This window comes from Sarcophilus harrisii, chromosome 1, assembly GCF_902635505.1.
Source record: "Sarcophilus harrisii chromosome 1, mSarHar1.11, whole genome shotgun sequence".
Classification (NCBI taxonomy): domain Eukaryota; kingdom Metazoa; phylum Chordata; class Mammalia; order Dasyuromorphia; family Dasyuridae; genus Sarcophilus; species Sarcophilus harrisii.
In genome coordinates, this window is record NC_045426.1 from 165416019 (window position 1) to 165439075 (window position 23057).

The 23057-nt window shown below is 33.8% G+C and overlaps 2 protein-coding genes across 2 annotated transcripts in view; one reads left to right on the top strand and one right to left on the bottom strand.

Annotated features, from left to right (window-relative positions):
* Positions 1 to 11865, top strand: part of POC5 (POC5 centriolar protein) — a 53644-nt gene extending 41779 nt beyond the window's left edge. The window contains exons 10-12 of the mRNA XM_003759484.4: positions 191 to 330; positions 5170 to 5349; positions 11494 to 11865. Of these exons, the coding sequence (XP_003759532.1) occupies positions 191 to 330; positions 5170 to 5349; positions 11494 to 11631 (458 nt within the window). The 3' untranslated portion in view covers positions 11632 to 11865. The remainder of the gene's footprint in view (positions 1 to 190; positions 331 to 5169; positions 5350 to 11493) is intronic.
* A 4194-nt stretch (positions 11866 to 16059) lies between these two features.
* The window catches only part of ANKDD1B (ankyrin repeat and death domain containing 1B), a 79777-nt gene continuing 72779 nt past the window's right edge, over positions 16060 to 23057 (bottom strand). Inside the window, exons 14-15 of the mRNA XM_012541119.2 lie at positions 22553 to 22684; positions 16060 to 16615 (exon numbers count right to left, since the gene is read on the bottom strand). Of these exons, the coding sequence (XP_012396573.1) occupies positions 16554 to 16615; positions 22553 to 22684 (194 nt within the window). The 3' untranslated portion in view covers positions 16060 to 16553. The remainder of the gene's footprint in view (positions 16616 to 22552; positions 22685 to 23057) is intronic.

Consider the following 23057-nt stretch of genomic DNA (forward strand, 5'->3'; position numbering starts at 1 on the left):
GATTATTTAAGGTGTGTTGAATAGTTTTGGTTGTTTAGTTTTTTTCTCCCCATTTTGTCTTTCAGCTAACTCTTAATTAACATTCTTAGGCATACTATGATTTTAGCCATACTTATATCCGTATTGAGCAACATGGTAAACAAATGGTGAAGTGTTTTAATATTGTTTATCTTTGGATTTTTTTTTTTAGGCATAGATAGCACAAATAAGAAAGATGACCATGGTCCCAGTGGCTCAGGGAAAGATGGTTCTATTCATTTTGATCCTTCAGTTCTCTCAGTACCACCACCACCACCACCACCACCAGCACAAGCAGCAACAGAAGAAATGGTTAGTACAATTTTAGGAAGTCCTTAAATTATGAACAAAACAGTTCTTAAAGTTAGGTTTTTGGGGGTGGGGGGAAATAGTTGTTATTTTGTTTTTTTAGGGGGACTGGGAAAGGAGACAAACTCAGAATGCATTTTTCCACAGAAGTGGTGTTTTAAGTGGTTATTGGTAGTTGGGTTCCAGGCAAACCCACAGAAGCCTTGATCAGTCCATTAATTATATGGCTAAAAATATCATCTATTCACAACAGATGGTTAAAAAAAAAAAAGAAAGAAAGAAAGAAGAAAGAAAAAGAAAATTGTTGTTAGAACAACAAAAAAATATATAGGTAGAAAATGATACTCTTGTAATACTAGTAGTTAAACCAAATGGAAAGTAAGAAAAGTGATTAAGAAAAGGGTTTTTATTTTTCTCAAATGTTGCTGGTTAAGGAAAAGAAAAAAATATTGTAAAAAGGTCTCTAGAAGTAGATCATGTTGATGTTTTCATTGTTTTCCTTCAAGCTTTTTATGACTCATTTTCCTTGCTACATTTGTGTAGTGCAAGCACTGCTTATTGGCCATTCTTATAGGTTGATTTTTGATTCACATACAAAATCTAGTGAGGAAAACAAAGCGGTTTTCCTAGGTAAACTGGACAAGAGTTCTCTTGAAATGGGATTAAGGTGAAAAAAGATTGCTTGGATAAATCTATGAATGATAAGTAGAGAACATGGTGTCAGAAATGGTAGAAAAAAAAACTTGAGCAAGTTTCTGAGGTTGACCACCAGGTGGTGCCATTTTCCTAGAGTAAATTAATTCTGTTCAAAAACATGTATTGTGTTTTAAGCAAAGTATGACTAAAGGATTAAGAAATGCCTTCGGGACACAGCACTTAAACTGAAGGGGACTAGGGACTAGGTATTAATAAGAGTCAGAGATAAGAGAGAAAGCATTCCAGGTATGGGGACAAACTACACTGACACAGAGCCGAAGTGTGGCATGAAATATTATGCAATTGGACAGTCTTTGGAAATAACATTCACAAATAAAGTCTTGTGAATTGCCTAAATAAAAATTAGTTGGTGAGCCATTTTTCCTTATTTGTTTTTTTTTTAATAATTCATTTTAATGAAAAGAATCATAGGATTTTAGAGCTGGTCCTCTATCTACTGCAGCCACCTAGCTGCCCCTGTTCAAATCTTAAAAGGGAAGTCAGCTCAAGAGGGATGGGAAATTCTCAAGAATGAAATTGCTGGGGAGTGGAGCAGGAAAGAGGAGAGAAAAAAAGAAAAAAAATTACTCTAATTTGATGGAAAAGGGATAGCTGTCTAAAGAAATTCATCTAGTATATGGAGAATTCTCCAGTCAGTTCGGGTTTTAAAGAACCATGCAAGAAGGTAGACTCATGAACAAGTAATAAAGATGTGTTAAGACCAGAGTTCCTCCATTTTCCCCAAAAAGTCAACAAGTTGTGCCTTTTTTTGTTTATCAAAAACATATCCTAACTTTATTTCTTTTTTGTCAATTACTAGATTGCTAAATCAAAAGAATACTATAGATATACCATACCTATATTTTACCAAAGCATATGATAAGTCTTTCAAGAGCTTTTGGTAGATAAGATAGAGATGAGCTGGAAGGACAAATTTAGAACTAATTGAATTACCAGAGTAGTCATTAATACTTGGTATCAGTTTGGAAGGAGGTATCTGCTCTCAGGATAGTCTTTTTATCAGTGATTTAAGTAAAAGCATAGATAGCATTCTTATTTGAATTTACAAATGACCCAAAGCTAGAGGAATATCTGAAGCACTTGGTGAAAAACTTAGGATCAAATAGATCTTGAAAGACCTATACTGATGAAATAAGATGAAATTTAATAAGTATAAACATAACATGCTACACTTACATCCAAAAGAATCACCTTCCTAAGAAAAACATGAAGAAAATGTAATAGTTCTTTTGAGAACAGTCAGGATTTAGTGGGAGTTAATAGTATATATGAAGTATAATACCCAGAACTTTGAAGGTATTAGTCTTCTATACTCAATCCTAGTCAGACCAAATGTAAAAGATTGTATTTTGTTCTGGGTACCACATTTGAAGAAGACCATTGATAAAAAGTCTCTAGAGAGCATCCAGAATGATGAAGGGCTTCAGGTTCATGCCAGAGGAGAACTGAGTTGCAGGAGCTGTTAATTTTAGAGAAGAGAAGACCTGAGAAAAACACAGTAGTTGTCTCCTTGCTCACATGAGCACTGTTTCACATTACCAGCACTCTGATAAATTTTTTCACCTGGCATTTCACATTTAACATATCTAAAATAAAACTCATCACATTCTTCCTAAAACTAACTCTAATTTTTGAGGGCATCAGCATTCTTTTAATAACACAACTTCAAAACCTCTTGAGTCATGCTCAAGATGCTTCCCTCTCCTTTGTCTTCTATAATTAGTTGCCAAATTGTAATTTAGGAATATAAATTTGAAAGTTCTATGGAGAATAGAGTGGAGAAAGCTGAAATTGGAAGTAGGGAGACCAATTAGTATGTTACTACAGCAGTAGAGATAAGAAGTGATGAAGATGGTAGTTATTTGAATGGAGAGAAGGGGAAAGATGCAAGATTTGTGGTAAAGAGAGAATATATACAAGTCTGACACGACATTTCCCTTGATCTTCTAATGTCTCAGGGATAAAATATAGACACCTGTTGAGCCTTAAAAACTCTTCACAATACAAAACCATTCTGTCCTTTCCAGGTTTATTTCCCATCATCCCAACTCAAACCCTCTTTAAATTAAAGCCACCATGATTTTCTTGCCAATATTCATACTTGGCATTCCATCTCCGTTTTTGTTTTTGTTTTTGTTTTTCTGTTGCACAGATCTCTCCCAGACCTGCAACACTTTCCTTATTCATCTTATTCATCTTCTGACTTTATTCAAGCCGTTCAAGTCATATTCAGTTCATTTCGGGTATCATCTTTTTCAAGAAACCTTTCTACCAATTGTTAGCATTTCCTTCTTCCAAAATTACTTTTTCTTTATTTTGTACATATTTTATATTTTAGTCATCTGTTTACATGTTTCCCCTAGTAGAATGTTAACTCCTTGAGGATATATACTATTTTCATTTTTGTCATTGTATCCTCTTCCTTAGTTCACATTGTGGCACATAATAAATACTGCATGCTACTATGAACCACAGAGTCTGTCTTTCAGTCAAGTTAGACTATTTACTGTTTTCCTAAATTGTCTGTTCCTGGGCATTTGCTCATATTTCTCACACCATATGGAATACCCTATTCCCAACAGCATATCTATACTTCATTCTTTCCTATTCCATTCTTCCAAGCATAGCTCAACTTGTATTTTCATTTCATACTTCCTATTTTTTTATCTATTCACATGTATCAGTCCCTGTTAGTCTTTTAAGGTGGTATCTTAGCTCCAAGAAACTGTTTATAGAGTATAAGACACTTTTGTAACTGAAGTAGATGTTATAACATCAAAATTATTTATCTTGACCCTCCCTATCACACTTGACATAGCATTTTGCACATAGTAGATACTATTTATAAAAATTAATTTCATATGATTGGTGCCAGTTCCAATGATCTTGTGATGAAGAGAGTAGGAACTGTGTGGATCACAATACAGCATTTTCAGTCTTTTTGTTGTTTGCTTGCATTTACCATGTTTAACATATATTGGATTTTTGTCATATAGGGGAGAGGGGGTAGGGAATGGGGGGGGGCGATTTGGAACACAAGATTTTGCAAGGGTCAATGTTGAAAAATTATTCATGCATATGTTTTGAAAATAAAAAGCTAAAATAAATAAATAAAATAAAATAAATTAATTTTATGACTGAAGCTATTCCTCTCAACGAGATCAGAGAGGATAAATGTGAGGAGCCCTAGTGGTAGGAATCGGAAAGCATTTCCGGAAACCAAGCATGATAAAACCATTCCATTTTGACTTGGCTTTTAAAGGATTTCTACTGACTCAAAATATACCCTGGTTAGTGCAATATCCACTCTCACTAGAAGAAAAAAAATTGCCTATTAACAGAGAAAGAAGCAGGCAAAGACAGGTATCTCTTTATTAGTACTCTGGAAACAAGGGCAACAGCTGGGAATCTTACTTCTTTGGAAACTGCTGCAATTGTGCTAAAGTAAATAAAAGGAAAGTATTTGTGCTGAAAATTATCTCAAAATGCAGAATTTATACAGGCAAATACCACAAACAGTTGATTCATATTGAACAGTAGATGGCATGCTAATCTCTACTAATTCTAACTCTATAATTATGGAAAATTTTCCCTATAATGTTTATTTCAACTAATTTAGATATTTTCTTCTGCTTTCTTCTGTTGTACTCAGTTGAAAGCAGAATGAAGAAGATAATAGCTTTATATGTCTAGGTTAAGTGACTAAACTTGAGCAGTGATTTGAAAATCTGAAAATTTCCCTCTTTTTCCCTATTTTCCTTTGAAGGTTTTTTCCTTATCATTTGTACATATAGCTAAAAATATCTCAAAAATTTTCATTTCTGGGTTTTTAACTTTTTGCAAAGTCCTTATTATATGTTAGAATATATGTATATACAATTAAAGTTACCTCTTTCATTGAATAATACAGATTTGGCTTATTCATAATTTTTATAATGCTATAATCTTATGAAATTATGAGGTAAATTTTTTGTACTTTGTTATTCATTTTAAAGTAAGGTTTTAACTATACTTAAATATAATGCTACATAGCCAGTAGAATAAAAATTGAATTGAGTATTATATATACTTGTTTCCCCAAGGTGATTATCTCCTCATTGAATATTTCCTTCTTTTTTCATCTAGTTTGCGCCAAAAGTTGTGACATCTGTTCAACAGAAGGCAGGAAGAACAATTACGGCTCGAATTGCAGGGAGATCTGATTTGCCCATTAAAACCAGTAGAAATTGTGGCAGTTTAGCTGTAATGGGGGTATTGCCTCCCATGAGTTCCGTTGTTATAGAAAAGCATCATCCAGTCACACAGGTAAGTCCAAATTAAATGACTTTTTGTGAAAAATGTTAGTGCAACACTAAAAGAATTTCCCCTCCTAAGTTTGTATTCAAGTAAACACTTTTAAAAGCCGGCATGTTAAGGAAGCTGTCAATAGCACTGATAAAAAAGTCCTCTGTTTGTTTACCATGTGTTGTGTTCTCAAAACTTTTATTTACTCCATTGTTCTATATCAACCTTTCCTTCAATTTAAAAAGTCATTCTTTGCAGAATCATTTCCTACAAGATATTTTTGGCTATATAAAGCTGCTATAGAATTTATCAGATTTTTCAGAGAAAGAACTGAGTGTGCTCTGGCAATAAAGGTAAATAACAATAATGATTTCTAATTTTGTTAATGGTTGTGTTATTAATTAGTCCCAAAGAAAAAATATTCAAAAAGCAGATTTCAAGAGACAAAAAATTTCTATTTTCTCATTTTTTACCCTTCTTTTAGGTAAACAATTGAATGTGTGTTTAGCTAAATTGCATTCATTTAGCAAAAATATCCATACCTGTAAATAGAAATTTGTGAGAAAGAAAATCATTTCTACATCCATTGTCAAGGTTACATGAACTTCTTGTGTACTGCAGAGACAAAAGTGTTAATGATAGAGCTTCATTGATAATAATTTAATTATCTTCTTTCCTCAATGAAACTGTCAGGATATCAGAGTGGTTAAATTAAGGAAATGCTAGCTGGATTAATTTGATAATATAACTTCAGCTGTAGTGAACTCTAGTGAAGCTGAAGACCAGAGCCAAGGAGGAAGCCAAAGAGGAAAAAGATCCAAGCACTTGGAAGAGTTGGAATTGTTATCTTAAGTTAAATAGTTGAATAGATTTATGTTTAACTTTACAAATGTGTGGGATTTTCTTTCATTTTGAGCAGTGAGCCAAATGAGAAAAAATTGATACATTACCCATTGTTTTTAATATATCCATTTTTCTATTTTTTTCTGTTTCATTATTTAACTTAGTAATTTGTAAATAAATACTTTATTAAGGCATAAGTGACTCCATCTTAATCATGTTACTTTTGTTATCAAACAGCAAAAGTCTCAGAGTCAGATGACATTCGCCTTGAATCACATCCCCAACAACAAACAGCCTCCATTTAAAGATTTCCTGTAATAAGGAGCCCCTTTCTGCCCCCTGAAAACATTCATTCATTTTTAAGGACCCATCTAGTTAGAAGTTTTTCCTCATGTTAAGGCAAAATCTACCTCCTTTTTTTAAATTTCTAAAACTTTTGATCCTAGTGCTGCCCTTTGAGATAAAACAAAATTAGTTAATCTTTTTTTCTGTGACAACCCATCAGACGTTGTAAGACTGTGACAATGTCTTCATTAAACTTTTTCTTCTCTAGATGTAATATCCCTCGTTTCTTCAGCCATTCGTTTTGTCATTCCCAAAGCACATAACAATAGGTAATAGCCTCATTTTACCTGTGAAAAACTGGAGTTCAGAGAGATCAATATGACTTAAAATTTACAATGAGTCAATTCATAGAACCATCAGTTTTGAAGTGGAAAAGGCCTTAAGAGTCAGCTAGTTTAATCTTTTCATTTTATAGATGAAGAAGCCAAGGTCCAAATTAGATGACTTAACAAGGAACACATAGGTTAAAGTAAGTGACTTCTGATTTCCAAATGCTAAATTCTTTCAACTGTGCCAAAAGTTGAAAATAGAATTCAGGTCTTCTGACTTGGGATTTAAATATTTTTTTTTTCTAACTTAGCCTTGCAACAATATTTCTCCTCTTTATTGTTTTTCCCATTCTAGTACTGCACAGCACATAAGAAAAGGATATGTTATGTTCTATCTCTAATGAAAAGTTTTGAATTCTGAACCTTAATTCTCTTCCTTCTTTCCACAATTTTAGAAATGAACTTTTTACCTATTATATCAAGGTATTTTATTTTCCTGCTCATCTTTGATCTGGTTTCTTTTGTCTCCAAATCCATCATTTATTAAATACCTACTTTGTTAGCACAAGCAGTAATAAGAACTAAGGTTACAAAGATTAAAAGAACCACATAGTCCCTACCCTCATGTAGCCTAAAATCTAATAGGGGATTAATATACCAACACAAATAATTACAATATTGTAGTGATAAAGAAACAGGAGTGATAAACTAGGAAATAAAAAACCAAGAGATCAGGAGGAATGTGAGATAGGAGAAGTATAAAGACAGGATGTTGTATCAATAGAAGGAAATGTTAAGACTTCATGATCCTCAGGGACGTTATTTTTTACTTCCCACAGATCTTTGATCTCTAGGGATAGGCTAGGGACTGAGTCCCTTATTTCACTGGTATAGGAAACTCCCAGGTGAGGAAACACCTTCTAACAATGCAAGTTGGCACCTTTTCTGCAACTTACAGTCTTAAAGAGTTGCCTAGGGTACTAAGTAACCTGTCCAGAGTCAGACAGCCAAAATGTGTGAAGAGTGGTCCTTGAACCCAGGTCTTTCTAAGGCCTGCTCAATGTCTGCCACATCACATAGCTTCCTTCCTCCTGTTCTATAGGTTTTTTAAAAATGTCCTTTCTCCATTTTCTCATATTGAATTCAACCAATGTATTAAATTTTATTAGCCATAATTCTGCCATCTAAGTAGGAGTTTAGGCATACTTCCAGTCAGAAGCTGAATTCAAAGATAGATCTTCATGAGATGAAAGTGACCTTCAAAGTCATCTGGTTCAAAAAACCCTATTCTATCACTGAAGAAAGTGATCTGAAGAGTTGAAGAGACTTCAAGATTCCATTGCCTGTAAGCAGCACAGCTGGAGAGGCAGCAAGTGTAGAGAAGTGGCAATAGCATTGGACTGGATCTCGTTGTCATCCTCTGTAAGATGAGGGGAGAGGGGTTATAATGACTATATGATTTCTGGATCACCCTTTATATTTGATGTTGTGGTCCTTAACACAGATATTTATAGAGAATTATTCTGGTATTTGTGCAAGAAAAATTAGTAAAATACTAATTGCTTTTAATCTAGAATGTCAGAAAAGATTGTCACAGACCAGAAAGTCCAGATGACCAAAGACTTGAAGGTGGTCACACAGCCAATCTTGATTTCCATTGCAAGGTTCATTCTCATACAATATGCTGTCTCACCATACAAACAGTGAAACAGCAGAAGAAAATAATTCCTGTGTTTATCTTCCTCAACAATTTAACCTGTTTTACATTCTTATAAACTGACTTCTCTCATGCCTTTCATGACCTACACAGCAAAATCAAACAAGTAATTTTCATTGGCCCAAAATGAATTAATGAATTAATAGCCAAACTAGCTATAACTTCTACTTTGCACGTGGTGTATTTTCCTAAGTAGGGTAAGTCTAAAAAACAGGTCTCTGACCTATGCATGGAATCTGTTTACGTGTAATGGATAGGAGAGTCATAGTAGAAAGTATATATGTGTTTTTCAAATGGACCAGTCCTTTTTTTTTTTCTATTCATAATGTCTGCAGTTAAAAAATAAAAAAAGGATTAAGTCATTAATCAATGTCATTGCCACTCTTCTAGATAAAATCTATCTTAAGCACCAAAAAAAAATTCTCACTAAGACAGGGGTTTAAATTGAAATTTACCAATTTCTGTCAGTCAGGACCTTACCTTTCAGGAATATATAATTGGGTTCATCAACAGTTTGCAAATTATAGAGAACCATAGACTATTTCTATTTTTTTAACTTTATTTTTAAATCCATTTTTAATTAATTGTTTTTACAGAACCAATAACTGGGACAGCTAGGTGACGCAATGAATAGAGTACAGGTCTGGAATCGGGAAGACTTCTCTTCCTGAGTTCAGATGTGTCCTCAGGCACATACCAGTTGTGCCACCCTGAGATAGTCATTCAACCTTGTTTGCATCAGTTGTTCCCCCTATCTGTAAAGAATTAGAGAATCCAAATAAATCCCAATAGACCTTGGATAGAAAATGCTATGTGCATCCAGAAAAAGAACTATGGAGATTGAACTGTAAATCAACATATGCTATAATCACTTCTTTTTTCTGTTTTGTTTTTTTTCTCCCATAGTTTTTCCCTTTTGCTCTCATTTTTCTCTCCAGCATGATTCATAAAGCAATTTGTATTAAAATAAATTTTTAAAAAAAGAATTAGAAGAAAATGGCAAAACATTCCTGTTTTTCTGCCAAGAAATCCTAAATGGAATGATGAAGAATTAGACATGCATATAAAAGACTGAATAGTAACAAATAGTTAATGATAACTAGGGATCATATTTAATGTTGTAGGCTCTCTGCTATAGAAGTGGTAACCTTTACTATAACTTTTTACTCTGATTAGCATTTTCTAGGAGATTCAGAAGCACAAAACCAGTGATAATTTTTATACACTCATATTCTTTTCTCTTATCTACCTTATCTACAAGAGGGAAGTAAAATTCTTTTAAACTTGCAACAAATAAATTTGCTAGCAGCTCTGTTTTATGACCTAGTCCAATAGTTGCTGGACTCTCTTTAAGCTCTTTTAGGGTGAAACTAATGTGTTATTTTTCATTGTATGCCCCTCAGTGACTAGACCAATGTCTTTAGCATAATTAGTGCTCAATAAATGCTTCTCTGAAAAAATAGATAGCATTATAAAAAGTTTATTAAATATAAAGAAATTCCCAAAGAAATGTGTTTAGAGAAGAACTTCAAAGTATAGAGAATAGAAGTTTTTTAATTTCTTCAGTCTCTTGGGATTATAAACTCATCAATTTAGAGTTGGAGAGGTCCTTAGAGATCCATTACAAGTCCAACCCATCGTTTTCCATATGATAAACTGAAGCACAGAAAAATGAAATGACCTGCTCAAATCACTTAAAATTCTTAATTAAAATGTTGAAATATTTTAATGGAGTCATACATAAGGAAACATACATAAAGAAAATTATTTTTAACTGAGTCTGATTATTTTCAATTTAAACATATTTAGGCTTTATGAAGTTTATGGAAAATATTTTGAATAAAGTATTTAAAATATTCATCTCACAGACATTTAAGATAAATATCAATAAAAGAATATGAAAAATATATAGTAATCAATACTGTTTATTTTTAACATAGGCAACCATTTTGTTAAAAACATTAACAGTAAATCCTACTACTAGCTACCAAAAATGGTCATTATGTATCTGAAGTATTCTAACCATAAAATTATAGACTATTTCCATTTCATATCCAGTGCCAGATATATATGATCTGTCAAGCTTGTTTTACTGCTCTAATGACAACAGTGAAGAATTTACATCTTTTCCTATTTGGAACCACTTTTCTCTCTTAATGGAAAAAAGCACAAAATATAAAATTTATAACATTTGAATTTTTCCCCCTTAAATTGGTACAACCCACCAATCTTTAGTATCATTATTATTTTCTACATTCTGCTTCCTCTGGTGTTTCATTGTGATAGGAAGCTGAGTCGGGGTACTTGAAGGCTGGGCCAGTGAACTCCAGCACAAACTCCAACAAGATCTCACCAAGAAGGAAAGACTTAAAAGAATAACAACACAAAGAGTGGACCACCTAGTTGTAGAGGGGAGGCAGATTTTCCACTATTACGGAGAGCATCTGCAGGAGTGAAATTATAGATCCTTGAAGCAATATCTTAAATTTATTTACAAGTCTCCTTTTTTTAAAAAAGGATTTCAAAGCACTTTCTGTACAACAACCCAGAGCACAGGGTTATCTTTCAAATTAACAATTTTCCCAGTTTTGAATAAAATTATTCAATATCCAGATGGAGCAGCACACTACAGTCAAGTAAAAAGAGTTTAAAATGATTTTTTTTTAAATTCATTTCTCTGCAAAGCAATGATTCTTTTCTTCCTGAGCAAAATGGTATTCCATGTGTGCTCACCATTTTGTCTTCTGAAGCATATGGCACTCTTCTACCAGAGATATCTGCTATGGCCTCAGGAATTCCATTCTGATCTGTCTACCTTGAGGCAGGGAGCTGTGCCTCTGTCTCCCCTCCATGATCTCCCTTCATAGCTTCCCAGCCCAATGGAGCCCCTTTCTAGCTTCAGAATCTACAAAAGGTGGAACATTCAACTTTCTTGTCAATTTCAGCACCACAAAAAAATGATTTAAAATTGTATTGCATTTTTTCTTTCAGCAAACCATTCCTCAAGCTCTTGCCGCAAAATATCCTCGAACTATACACCATGAAACAGGTGGCACATCTTCAAGACACACAGGACCCAGTGGAAAAACATCTGCCCTGGCTTCTCACTCCATAAAGGTGGTTGACTAAACTGAATATTACTATACATAAAAAGGGATTGGTTTTTTTTTTCAATTCCTGATTTCCCTTCCTAAAAAATTCTCGTGCATTTGCTATCATGGAACTTCCCAATGAAGCTTAGACTGGCATAGCAAAACACTGTGGATAACATCATGTTCATCTTTTCAGAATCACCAGAGACTGATTCAATGGAAAAATTATTTTGAGGAAAATAAAATATCCTTTGTAACTATATGCAGAAATTATTTTAATGTTAATAAATCTTTATTTAAGAAATAAATTGTATATATGCCTTTTTAAATTAAAATATCTATATGCTTGTTTGGAGACCATATGTTGAACTCCTGTCATTACTCCAAGTGTATAATTCATGATCAATTTGATATTTAGCATTCTTTTGGGGGGAGAGGAGTGCTTTTTTATTTTATTTATTTTTTGCTACATTATTTCAAAAGATTTTTAACTACAACATTTTGGCATTGCTTTAAATATCTTTACTTTCTGCCTATTGGTATTCCAGGGATCTATGAATTCATTGGTGTGAATATTCCCAAGGGCATTTTCCCTATCCTCTTTACAGCTGATGAGGCTTTTGTTCTGGCATTGAAGATGCCTTAATCAACATGCATCTATTAAGTGCTTCTTATTTTAGCTAGGTACTAGGGATCTAACTAGGGATCAAACTCCAAGATAAGTAATCTCTTTTCAACTGGAAATCTAGGCCTGGGGCATTGACAACATTGAGTGAAAACTCATTCAATTTTGAATGGAAGCCCAAGCCTCAGACTGCTAATAAGAGACAACTCTGAACCCCGGATCTTTGCAGAGGTCCGAAACAGGAATTTGCTTTGCCAAGGAAGCTCTCTTCTTGCCAAGGTTTTCACACTGGATCTGCCCCGACCAGAGGGGATTCCCCACCCAGTTCTCGCACCTCTTCTTTAACCACTAGGTCATTATTTGCACCTCATCACAGAATATCAGACATAACCAAGTCCCAGACTATCCAGTTTGTAGATGATGGAACTCCATCAGCCTCCATTGTCTATCCCTCTAATCTCTGAGCATCTTTAAACAGCCTTTCAGATATTGATTAGATATCTTTAGACTGTTCTGGGACTTGATCAGCCAAGTGGATTCCATCTGGCTCCTTCCCTGTTACTTACCTTCCTCCCCTGAAAAACTCAAGGTAATGTTTCCCCTAAAAAAGATGTACATATGATGATCTTTGCTAAATCCTTTTAAGGATTAAACCCTCTCTTTCTCTCTTTCCCTCCTCTTAGTATCTTCCTTTTAATGGCATTTTTCTCTTTACTATATAGTTAACTCTGGTTAGTCTACAAATTCTTTCACAAAACCTGCCACAGGCCAAGGGGGATTCCATTGCTATTAGGGATCACTCAACTCTCAGTTCTCACACCCCATCAAACTCTTGCTTCTTTTCTATTTCAAGGATAATAATCTTTGAGCTAGATAAAACCCCCAAAATATGACCAATGGGTAGAAGATCCCATAATAAATATTTAAATAATGAGAGTGCCTGTTTTTAACAAGCTCAAGTCACCTGACCCAGATAAACTATATCCTCAAATTTTGCCTTTTCCAAATAATGGCAAAGAACTTGAAATTAAGAGGGCACTCATCAATGGGGAATTCTTTTAAAATTTAAAAAAAAATCTTTAAAATAAAAAAAAATTGGTGAGAGGAATGGACAGAAGCAATAATTGTTCCTTTTTTTCATTCTGTTAAAGGATCTTACCATTATTGTCTTTAGAGGCAAAAAAAAAAAAAATGTTGGATGGAAAAAATACTATCTGACTAAACAAGAGCAAAAGTAGATCTTTAAAAAAAAAAAAAAAGGAAAGAGGGGAGAAAGGAAATATCTATAAAAGTTTCTAGCAATGTCTATTTGGGCCTTAAGGAGGATCATTGACAAGATTATCTTGACTTCAATTTGTGCACTCAAAAAACCAAAGTAGAGATGTCAACCCCAAGGCTTTTTCCCATTGTTTAAAAGGTCCTCCCTTTCCTTTTTTTTTTTTTTTTTTTTTTTTAATTTTCCCCCTGGCAAATGACTGGTTCTTCAGGAACTTTGCTTGCTTATTAAACATCTGAATAAAGCTTTTGCTCCTTAATGGAAAGATGGGTTTGAGTCTGTGAATTCATTCCAAACCACTCCATGCATTCGTGACTTCTTGAACCTCATCAATAATCAAAAAAATGGTTTGATCAAGAACATGTCACTCCAGATTAACTTCTTTTCCTTTTTTGACATGGTTATAAAACTGGTAAATCAAGAGACTGTTGTAAACATATTTTACCTAGATATTAGCAAAGAATTTGATAAATGATCCCATGTTGTTCTTGTGGTACAAATGGAAATATGTAGGTTAGATTGAAGTTATCAAACTAGGACCTGTGAGCTAAATCCAATCCACCACCTATTTGTATATTGCCCATGAGTTGAGTGCTTTTTACATTTTTTAAAATAAAAGATGCATACGAAAATAAGTGGTAGGCTAGAGTTGCCCCTCAGTTTTTAGTTTGCTTACCCTTGAGCTAATTGATGTTAAGTGGTTTTGAAATTGGATGAATAGCTAGATCCAAAGAGTAGTCATTAATCATTCAATGTCAATTTGGTAGTCTCCAATGACTTAATCCTGTGCTTTTAAACCATTTTATCAATGATTTGATTAAAAGCAAGCTTATCAAATTTGCAGAGGACACAAGACTGGGAAAGTCAAGCACAATTACAATGTCAATGCACCTATGAATTGATCCAACTATTCTACTGTGATAATAATGTAAATAGAAGCTAAAAAAAAAAAAGATAATGTAATCTAAAACTTCATTGGGAAGCACATTGTCTATAAATAGGGAGGATTATTGTATTATATATATATATATATATATATATATATATATATATATATATAGTCCAGGAGAATAATCCTGCTATAATCTATCCATAACAAAGCATCAGTAATGTATGATATTTTGTTCTGGGTACCATATCCTCAAAGTACTCAAAGGTACTCAACTAGAGAAAACCAAGAGGAAAGCAAACATCATGATGGATTGAAGGAACAGGGATGTTTGGTTTTGAAAAGGAAAACATGGAAGGGGGGGGGAGGGTGGCAAGAGGAAAGGACAAGATAGCTGTCTTCAAATCTGAAAAAAAGGATTAGAATTCTACTAGTAATAATCTGAAGAAGTTGCAGAGGCTAATTTAAGCTTCATATAAAGAAAAACTTCTAGCAATTAGAGGTATCCCATAGTAGAAAGAACTGCCTCAAAAGTCAGAATGATTCTCTTTTTGGAGGTCTTCAAGTAAAGGCTAGATAACCGCTTGGGTATGTTGTAAAGGGTTTTCTCATTTGGTGATGGATTAAACTAAATGATAAACTCTGAAATGTCTTCCATCTCAGGTTCTGTAGTGTCTCTCATGAGATGATTGATCATTGGTGCTTGGTTCCTTGTTCTCTGAGTGACCCACAGTATCTCACATCATAGTTCCCAATATGAATCTAATATTAATTCTACACAACTCTGACATTAGGGAAAACAGCATTACAGGGGGATTTTAGTTCCACTGAAACAACTTTAGGAAAGAAAAGGGTAAATTATATTGATGAACTTGTTTCACTTTAAATATTAAATAAAAGAGCTATAGTTCACAAAGTCAGGGCTTGTAATATATATATATATATATATATATATATATATGTGTGTGTGTGTGTGTGTGTGTGTGTGTGTGTGTGTGTGTGTGTAATATATATATCTTTCTTTCTGCAAGTTAAGTTAAACAAACAAATGAAAAATAACCCTCAGGTCCAAACCAGTCATAACATTTACCGACAATCTGAGTTCTTTTAACCAATTTTAATAAAAATATTTATTAACTTTCAACAATGTAATATTAATGCTCTGGTTCATATCATTATTTTTATTTGGTTTTGCAAATCTTTAGCCTGATTTTTAACATGTTTCTACCCAGATTAGTTTCTACCAAAAGAAAATGAGCACTTTATGTCATTTAACATGAGAACTTAAATTATTTTAATTTCAGTTATTCTCTCTGAATATTCTTTTAAAATAAAAACAACTGGTGAGGGGGGTGAACAGAAGCCATATTGTTCCTTTCCTTATTCTGTTAAAGGATCTTGGTTTCATTGTCTCTAGAGGTAAAGGGAAATTAGGTTGTTTTCCACAAACCTTTACAGCACTATTCTAGATAAGAAATAATTCCTACATACTTTTTTTTTTTAATATTTATAGTTTGTTCCAAAAGTGCTAGGACAATTTAAAGTTTTTATAATTACGATAACACTATATTTTTTTTTATTCTGAATTTAACACCAAACTAAATGACTGTTTCTACATCTCCCCCCCTCTTTTTTCCCATATCCCACAACTTCCCTAAATCAAAACAAAAATAAAATATGCATAGTCGAGCCAAACAAATCACTTTATTAACCATGTCTGAAAATAAATGTAATTTTTTATCTTAACTTTACCACCTTTCTATCAAGAGGTAGATAGCAAACTTCATCATTTCTTTGGAATCATGGTTGGTCATTGCACTGATCAATCTTTCAAAGTTGTTTTTGACTGAAATGTCATTTTATCAGTTCTTGTGATTCTACTCTTATACTACATGTCAGTTCATAAAAGTCTTCTCAGGTTTGTCTGAAACCGACTCTTGCATCATTTATTATATCACAATAATTTTCCCTTATATTCTTATAGCATAATCTGTTCAGCCATTTCCCAATTGTTCAGTCATTCTTTTAGCTTCCAATTCTTTGTCACTAACAAAAGATCTGCTATAAATACTTTTTATATATGAGTCTTTTTCTTCTTTGATCTCATTATTTAAGCCTAGAAATTGTATCACTGGATCAAAGAAAAATATATTATTTCTCTTCAAGAGGCTATGAAATTGTACATTTCTTAGAGCTTGCCTCTGTACTGCTTTGTAGTTGTCGGATCTTCTCTGGAAAAAAAAAAAAATACTTTTATTAGAGATAAGTTGCTGGAATAATTAAAAAAAATTGAAAAAAATCACATTTTATTAAAGAGTTGCTATAAACATTAATATATTAACAAAATTTTAAAATTTTCTATTGTCTAGCTTATATGACAGAAAAAATTGCAAAGATATGTTCATCAACTTGATGCAAAATAAGACTGGGGAGGGGGAAGGCTTTGATTGATTTATTGAGATTTAACCAATCTGATTCTGACAAGTATAATTTCTATTTAGGGGAAGAGCCACATATTCTAAGATTACTTCCACTTATGCCAAGTCGGTTTGTCCCTAAAAGATAGTGAAATGAGCTTTGAGACTTAATTGGCTCAAGGAAGTAAGGCAGTTTATAATTAAGGAATTAATTATAAAAAACCTAGCACAAGAAGAATCAGGAGCTCTTTGAGCTTCATGTACCATTACTCAGATTCTCTACCATGGTAAATATGGAGACAAAAGAGTTGCATTGACCTAACTGATATGATGTCCTTGACGAATACTCTCCTTTGTTGTGATTAAGTAAATTTTTGCTGAGGCAGTTGGGCTTAAGTGACTTGCCCAGCGTCACACAGCTAGGAAGTGTTAAGTGTCTGAGACTAGATTTGAACTCAGGTCCTCCTGACTCCAAGACTGGCATTCTATCGACTGCACTACCAAGCTGCCCCAAACCTTTTTTTTTTTCTTTTTAACATTAGAAAGGCTACAAATTTTCATTTTGTTGTAATCCCAAACCAGAATTCCTGGACCAGCCTAAGTCAGGTCTGGGCCAAAACACTGTCCTTACTTAGTTATGGATTATCAACATGAGTGTAAGAGCACTCATTTTATAAGAGGCAAATTTAAAAGCCTTTCTTAAAAATTTATCATATAATACTTTTTGTTGCATAACTCCAAATCATATAGGATTCACAAAGAAAATTCTGCAACAACTTCACCAAATTTAGGACCCAAAATCCACCCCACTGTCAACTAGAATGGCTGATAGTGGATTAGACTTTAAGGTTCTTGAAAGCAAAGAGTTTCTTTTTGTTAATTCTATCCCTGGTGTTAGTAGTGCCTGACACACAGTAGGTATTTAGTAAATGTTTATCGGATTGAATTGGATAATGGATACAGTATTGGATTTGTGTTCAGGAAGACAAGCTCATAAACTGTCTCAGACATTTAGTAGCTATATCACCCTGGACAAGTACCTCAACCTCTTTCAACCTCAGTTTCTGAAACTGCAAAACAGAGGTATAGATATCTATTTTTTGTAAGGATAGATAGAATCTATTTTTTGTAAGGATCAAATAATATGTATAAAGTGTTTTGTAAACCTTGAAGCATTGTGTAAATCTTATTATTCTGTTATATCTAATAATAAATCAGCTATTAGAATTATTTAAGATGTTACCTACAAACAAGTTTTATAGCACTTTGGTTTTATTTAACTTAGGTTTATCAATCATTACTCTAGGAATAACTATAGGGGATATGATTAAGGGAAAAAATATTATGAATGCTCCAATTTAGGAATATCTAGAGGTGTGCTTGAGCCAACTCAAAACTGCTGGGAGAACCAATTCCTAAATTTTCGATTTGAGCGCCTGTACGTTGGTAGTCAACAAAGTGAAAAATCATTTATTTATTGTTTTGTTGATTTTTAGATTGAAGATAATAATGAAGATTAAATTTAAAGGTTTATCATATGAGAAGGTTATAAAATACTTACCAGTGTAGTCTCATCTTAGAATTAATCTTACACAGATGAATGGGCAACAAGGAAAAGAAAAGGCTTTCCCCAACGTGTCAATGTTTTCCCTGAGCTTTGGCAAAAGTTGAAGAGTCATATGATCCTCATGTTTCTGCCCTCCCTCCTTGGCACACACAAAGAATGCATTTCCTCATAAAACACCTAGCCCATTATGGTTAATTCCCTGCCTCACCCACAAAAGCCTATTAATCTGTAATGTGGAATGAGGATTCTAGTCCTAATAAATTATAAGTCTATCATTTTGTTGTTGTGCCTTAAAAGGTTGGAATCACTGCAAAGAACTATGAGTAAAGTAGAAATTGCCATCCTGAAGAACTAAAGGAAAGTGTTTTCCCATGGGAAACCTTGCTGCCTTCAGGCAAAACAATTGGAGACGGCTAATTTGTTGAAAACAATTTACTCATTAATATTTAACATTTTTCTCAGAATATTCTCCCAAAATGCATTGAACTTCAGTGACTTAATTCCATTTAACTTTGTATCTTTTTGGCGTGATTTTTTGTTTGTTTGTTTTCTCAAAAGATAATAAAAAGTTCTTAATGCTAATTCATAGAGAAGCTCCTTCACAGGGTTTGCACAGAGGCTTGTGTTTTTGTTTGTTGTGCCACATTTCCCTTTTCATGTCCTGACCTAGTTTCCCCATTGTCCTGTTTACTCTGCCTCAAGTTATAACCTCTTTATGTTTGATAAGATAAAGGTTTTATATCTTTAGGCTATAATCATTCCTTCTTAATGTTTGACAGGATAAAGGTCTATCCATTTTAGACATCATTAGAATATCAGTAACCTCTGTAGTACCTCCCCTCCATTGTGTCATCCTAGGTGCCTCCCCCCATTAGGTTATCCCCATCCAGGTACCTCCCTCATTATGTCATTGTTCTTGTTATCCTATTAAAAATCTTGCTGTCCTGATACTCTGGATGTATGATGGGCTGGATTCTTTGAGACAATAATCTCATTCAGCCATGGGACCAAACATGGATCATTCGGTCCTAGTAAATCTCTCCATTTAATAAACTATTAAATTGGTCTCTAATCTCTGTCTTGCTCAGTTTCTCCAACATTACAGTTAAATGCTTTCTTCCTTATAAAATAGGAATAAAGCAGAACATTGGTTAATTCTTTAACAATAGTATTATATTAGATGGGGAGAAATAATAAGACAGTCAATTGACAACTGGCCTTGGGATCAGAAAGTCATACCTCTGATGCATAGTGGCCAGGTCACCCTGGGCAAACTTTTTAGTGGTTCAGACAATTCTCCAAGACCCTTCAAAAAATAAAAAATAAAACTAGAGACTGTTATGTGAGGAAGACCATGCCATAAGGCATAAGGAAATACATCAGCTGAGAAGCATGAAATATATGCTTATGAGGAATCTATGATATCACCAGTGTGAGTACCCTTTCTATCAGTGCAGATTGAAATTTATCACCATCTAATATATTTATCTCTTCTCTATTCTCTAATAGATTTTCTACAGAGGATTTAATTCAATTCAACAAGCATTTATTAAGAACCTATTATTTGTTAGGCTCTGCCAGAATCTAAATGATATACTAAATAAATCTTTTTAATATTCCAAGAGCATGAGTGTACTGAAACTATGATGAAATATGAGCAGGTCACCAACTTTTCTGATGCACTTAAATTTGGCAATTTATTTTTATCAGTTAATTTCTCTCTCTTTTTTTTTTTTTTTTTTATTTAATAGCCTTTTATTTACAGGATATATACATGGGTAACTTTACAGCATTAACAATTGCCAAACCTCTTGTTCCAGTTTTTCACCTCTTACCCCCCCCCACCCCCTCCCCTAAATGGCAGGATGACCAGTAGATGTTAAATATATTAAAATATAACTTAGATACATAATAAGTATACATGACCAAAACATTATTTTGCTGTACAAAAAGAATCAGACTCTGAATTATTGTACATTTAGCTTGTGAAGGAAATCAAAAATGCAGGTGTGCATAAATATAGGGATTGGGAATTCAATGTAATGGTTTTTAGTCATCTCCCAGAGTTCTTTTTCTGGGTATAGCTAGTTCAGTTCATTACTGCTCCATTAGAAATGATTTGGTTATCAGTTAATTTCTCAAAGAAGTACTGATTACCAGAATCATAGTCTTTCCATGTTTTGACATTAATATCCTGTTTGAATAGGTCAGACTGAAGCTGTAGAAATTATATATAATGTAGTTTCATCTTTATTCTTCTAATATATTATTGATTTTCTTTTAACTTGTCAATGTCATGGTTACACAGATGATTTAGAAATGACTCCCACACTGATAGCTAGTCATTTCATCATCATCATCACAATAAATAGCATTTCTATATCTCTTTAAGATTTCCAAAGTGCTTTATGTTATGTTATATCACTTAATGTCCACAACCTCATAAGGTATCTTCCCCATTATTATTCCATTTTACAAATGTAGGAAAGGAGAATGAAAGAAATTAAATGTCTCGTCCAGAGCCTCCCAGCTTGTAAAAGTCTAGATATTATCCATTTCAGTCTTGGTGAAGTTAGTTAATGCTATGTCCAGTACCTTCAGACCTTCTTTTTTTTTTTTTTTTTTTACTGTGCAATCTTTTTAAACATATTTCCATATTTGTCATATTGTGCAAAAAAAAAAAAAAAAAAAAATCAGACCAAAAGAGAAGAAACCATGAGAAAGAAAAGCAAACATACACACAGAAAAAGGTAAAAATAATATGCTTCAACCCACATTCAGCCTCTATAGTTGCCTCTCTGAATGCATTTTCCATCTCAAGTCATTGGAATTGTCTTGAATCATTGCCCTGCTGAGAAGAGCCAAGTCCATCACATAGATCATCACATAATCTTACTGAGTACAATGATCTCCTAGTTGTGCTCACTTCACTCAGCATCAGTTCATGAACGTTACATTCATATACCATCTTATTCAGCCATTCCCTAACTGAGGGGCATCCACCCAATTTCCAGTTCCTTACCCCTACAAAAAGAGCAGCTACAAACATTTTTGTACATGTGGTAGACCCTCTTTTTAAAGAAAATATTTTTGATTCTGATATGTAGAGGGTTAAGAATATATGGAGACAGAAAGTACAGAAAAATAAAAAGTATTGTGTGGGGTGGGATGGAATGGATTACAATCAATACAATTGTGTTGCTACTGGCAGGATGACAGTTTGGCTGAAGGATGGAAACCATTAGACTTTCTCACAAAATATCCGTCTGCACCATCAGTAGCACTCCCCAAGTCAAGATATTGAATCTGTCCCTTGATTCAGCAAGGCTTTCCTTAGTGGAATGGTGATAACCCCCCACATCATTGTGGCAATGACATTGAATTTACTAAAAATAAGCTTCAATGTACCTGTTACATGAGGAAGACCATTCCATAAGGCCCCCAAAAGAAGCATGAATTACCAATATATCACAGGGAATCTCTGATGTCATCAGCATGGTCATCCTATCAAGGTGGACTTTGAACCTGACTTTGTAAATTGAGTCTTTATTGGGATAATGTCATTCTATCTCCATTTCATTTTTATCTGACTAAAAACAGTCATAAGGTCATAGATTTAGATCTGGAAGAGATTTTAAAGGTAACTTGTCTACCCTCCTTCTGCCATAGTTCAGGAACAATGGAAACCACCCTATACACCAAGGCAATTCTCATAATAACATAGCTGATGGTACAGTAGAGCTCCTTCTCTAATAACAAGTCCTGGTCTGAAGTCTTACAAATTTCCTGACAATAACCCTGTGAGACAGCCAGCTCAAATATAATTACCTCTATTTTACAGAAGAAGGATTATGTAACACCTAGTGTTAGAGTCAGTATCTGAAGCTGGGTCCTGACATTATCGGGCTGAAAGGGACCTCAGAGGCTACAGAATCTGATTAGCTCGTTTTACATGCCAGGAAACTGAGGAGATTGAGTGGCTGGCCCTTACACAGCTAGTAAATCTGGGGGTAGGGGACAGTGGTCCCTACATGAATGCCCTTTTCATTGTAGTACACTGCCTTAGTGACAGTAGTAATTCTTGCCCTTGTCCTCTGTGAACACAAGAATTCTCACCTGCAGGATACTGAAGCAAGAGAGAATAGTGAAAATTATTTTTTTTAAAAAAAAAAGTCTTTGCTCACCTGCTAGTTCTGGGAATCCTGCATTTACCAGATCTTCATACAAGTGTTTCATGGGGTTCTCATGTCTTATCAGTAGTCCATGTAACCAGATGAGCAGCATTCTATAGCCATGCTCACAAGAGCTTTCACTTCCTATATAACACACAAGGAATTATCTGATGTTTCTTTTTATGCAAGATCTTCATTTTTCCTAAATTCTCTTTTTCTTTGCATATGCATATTCATTCATTTTTCTGGTCAAAGTTGGGACCATACCTTGTGTGGGTATATGAGCCATCAAGACTGAATCCAGGCTATGTAAATACAGAGTTGTTTTCCTGTGGCAGTAATGGGCCACAGTAATATACAAACATATCTAAAACCCAGGATAATGAACAGAAACCAGTGTATATTTTTTAATTCTGACAAATGTAATTTAGTTAAATCGTTTAATTACTTTGAATTATTGTCTTTTAGTAATTGCTGCAGAACATTTTGTAAAAACCAGAAAGGCCAGGATATCTAA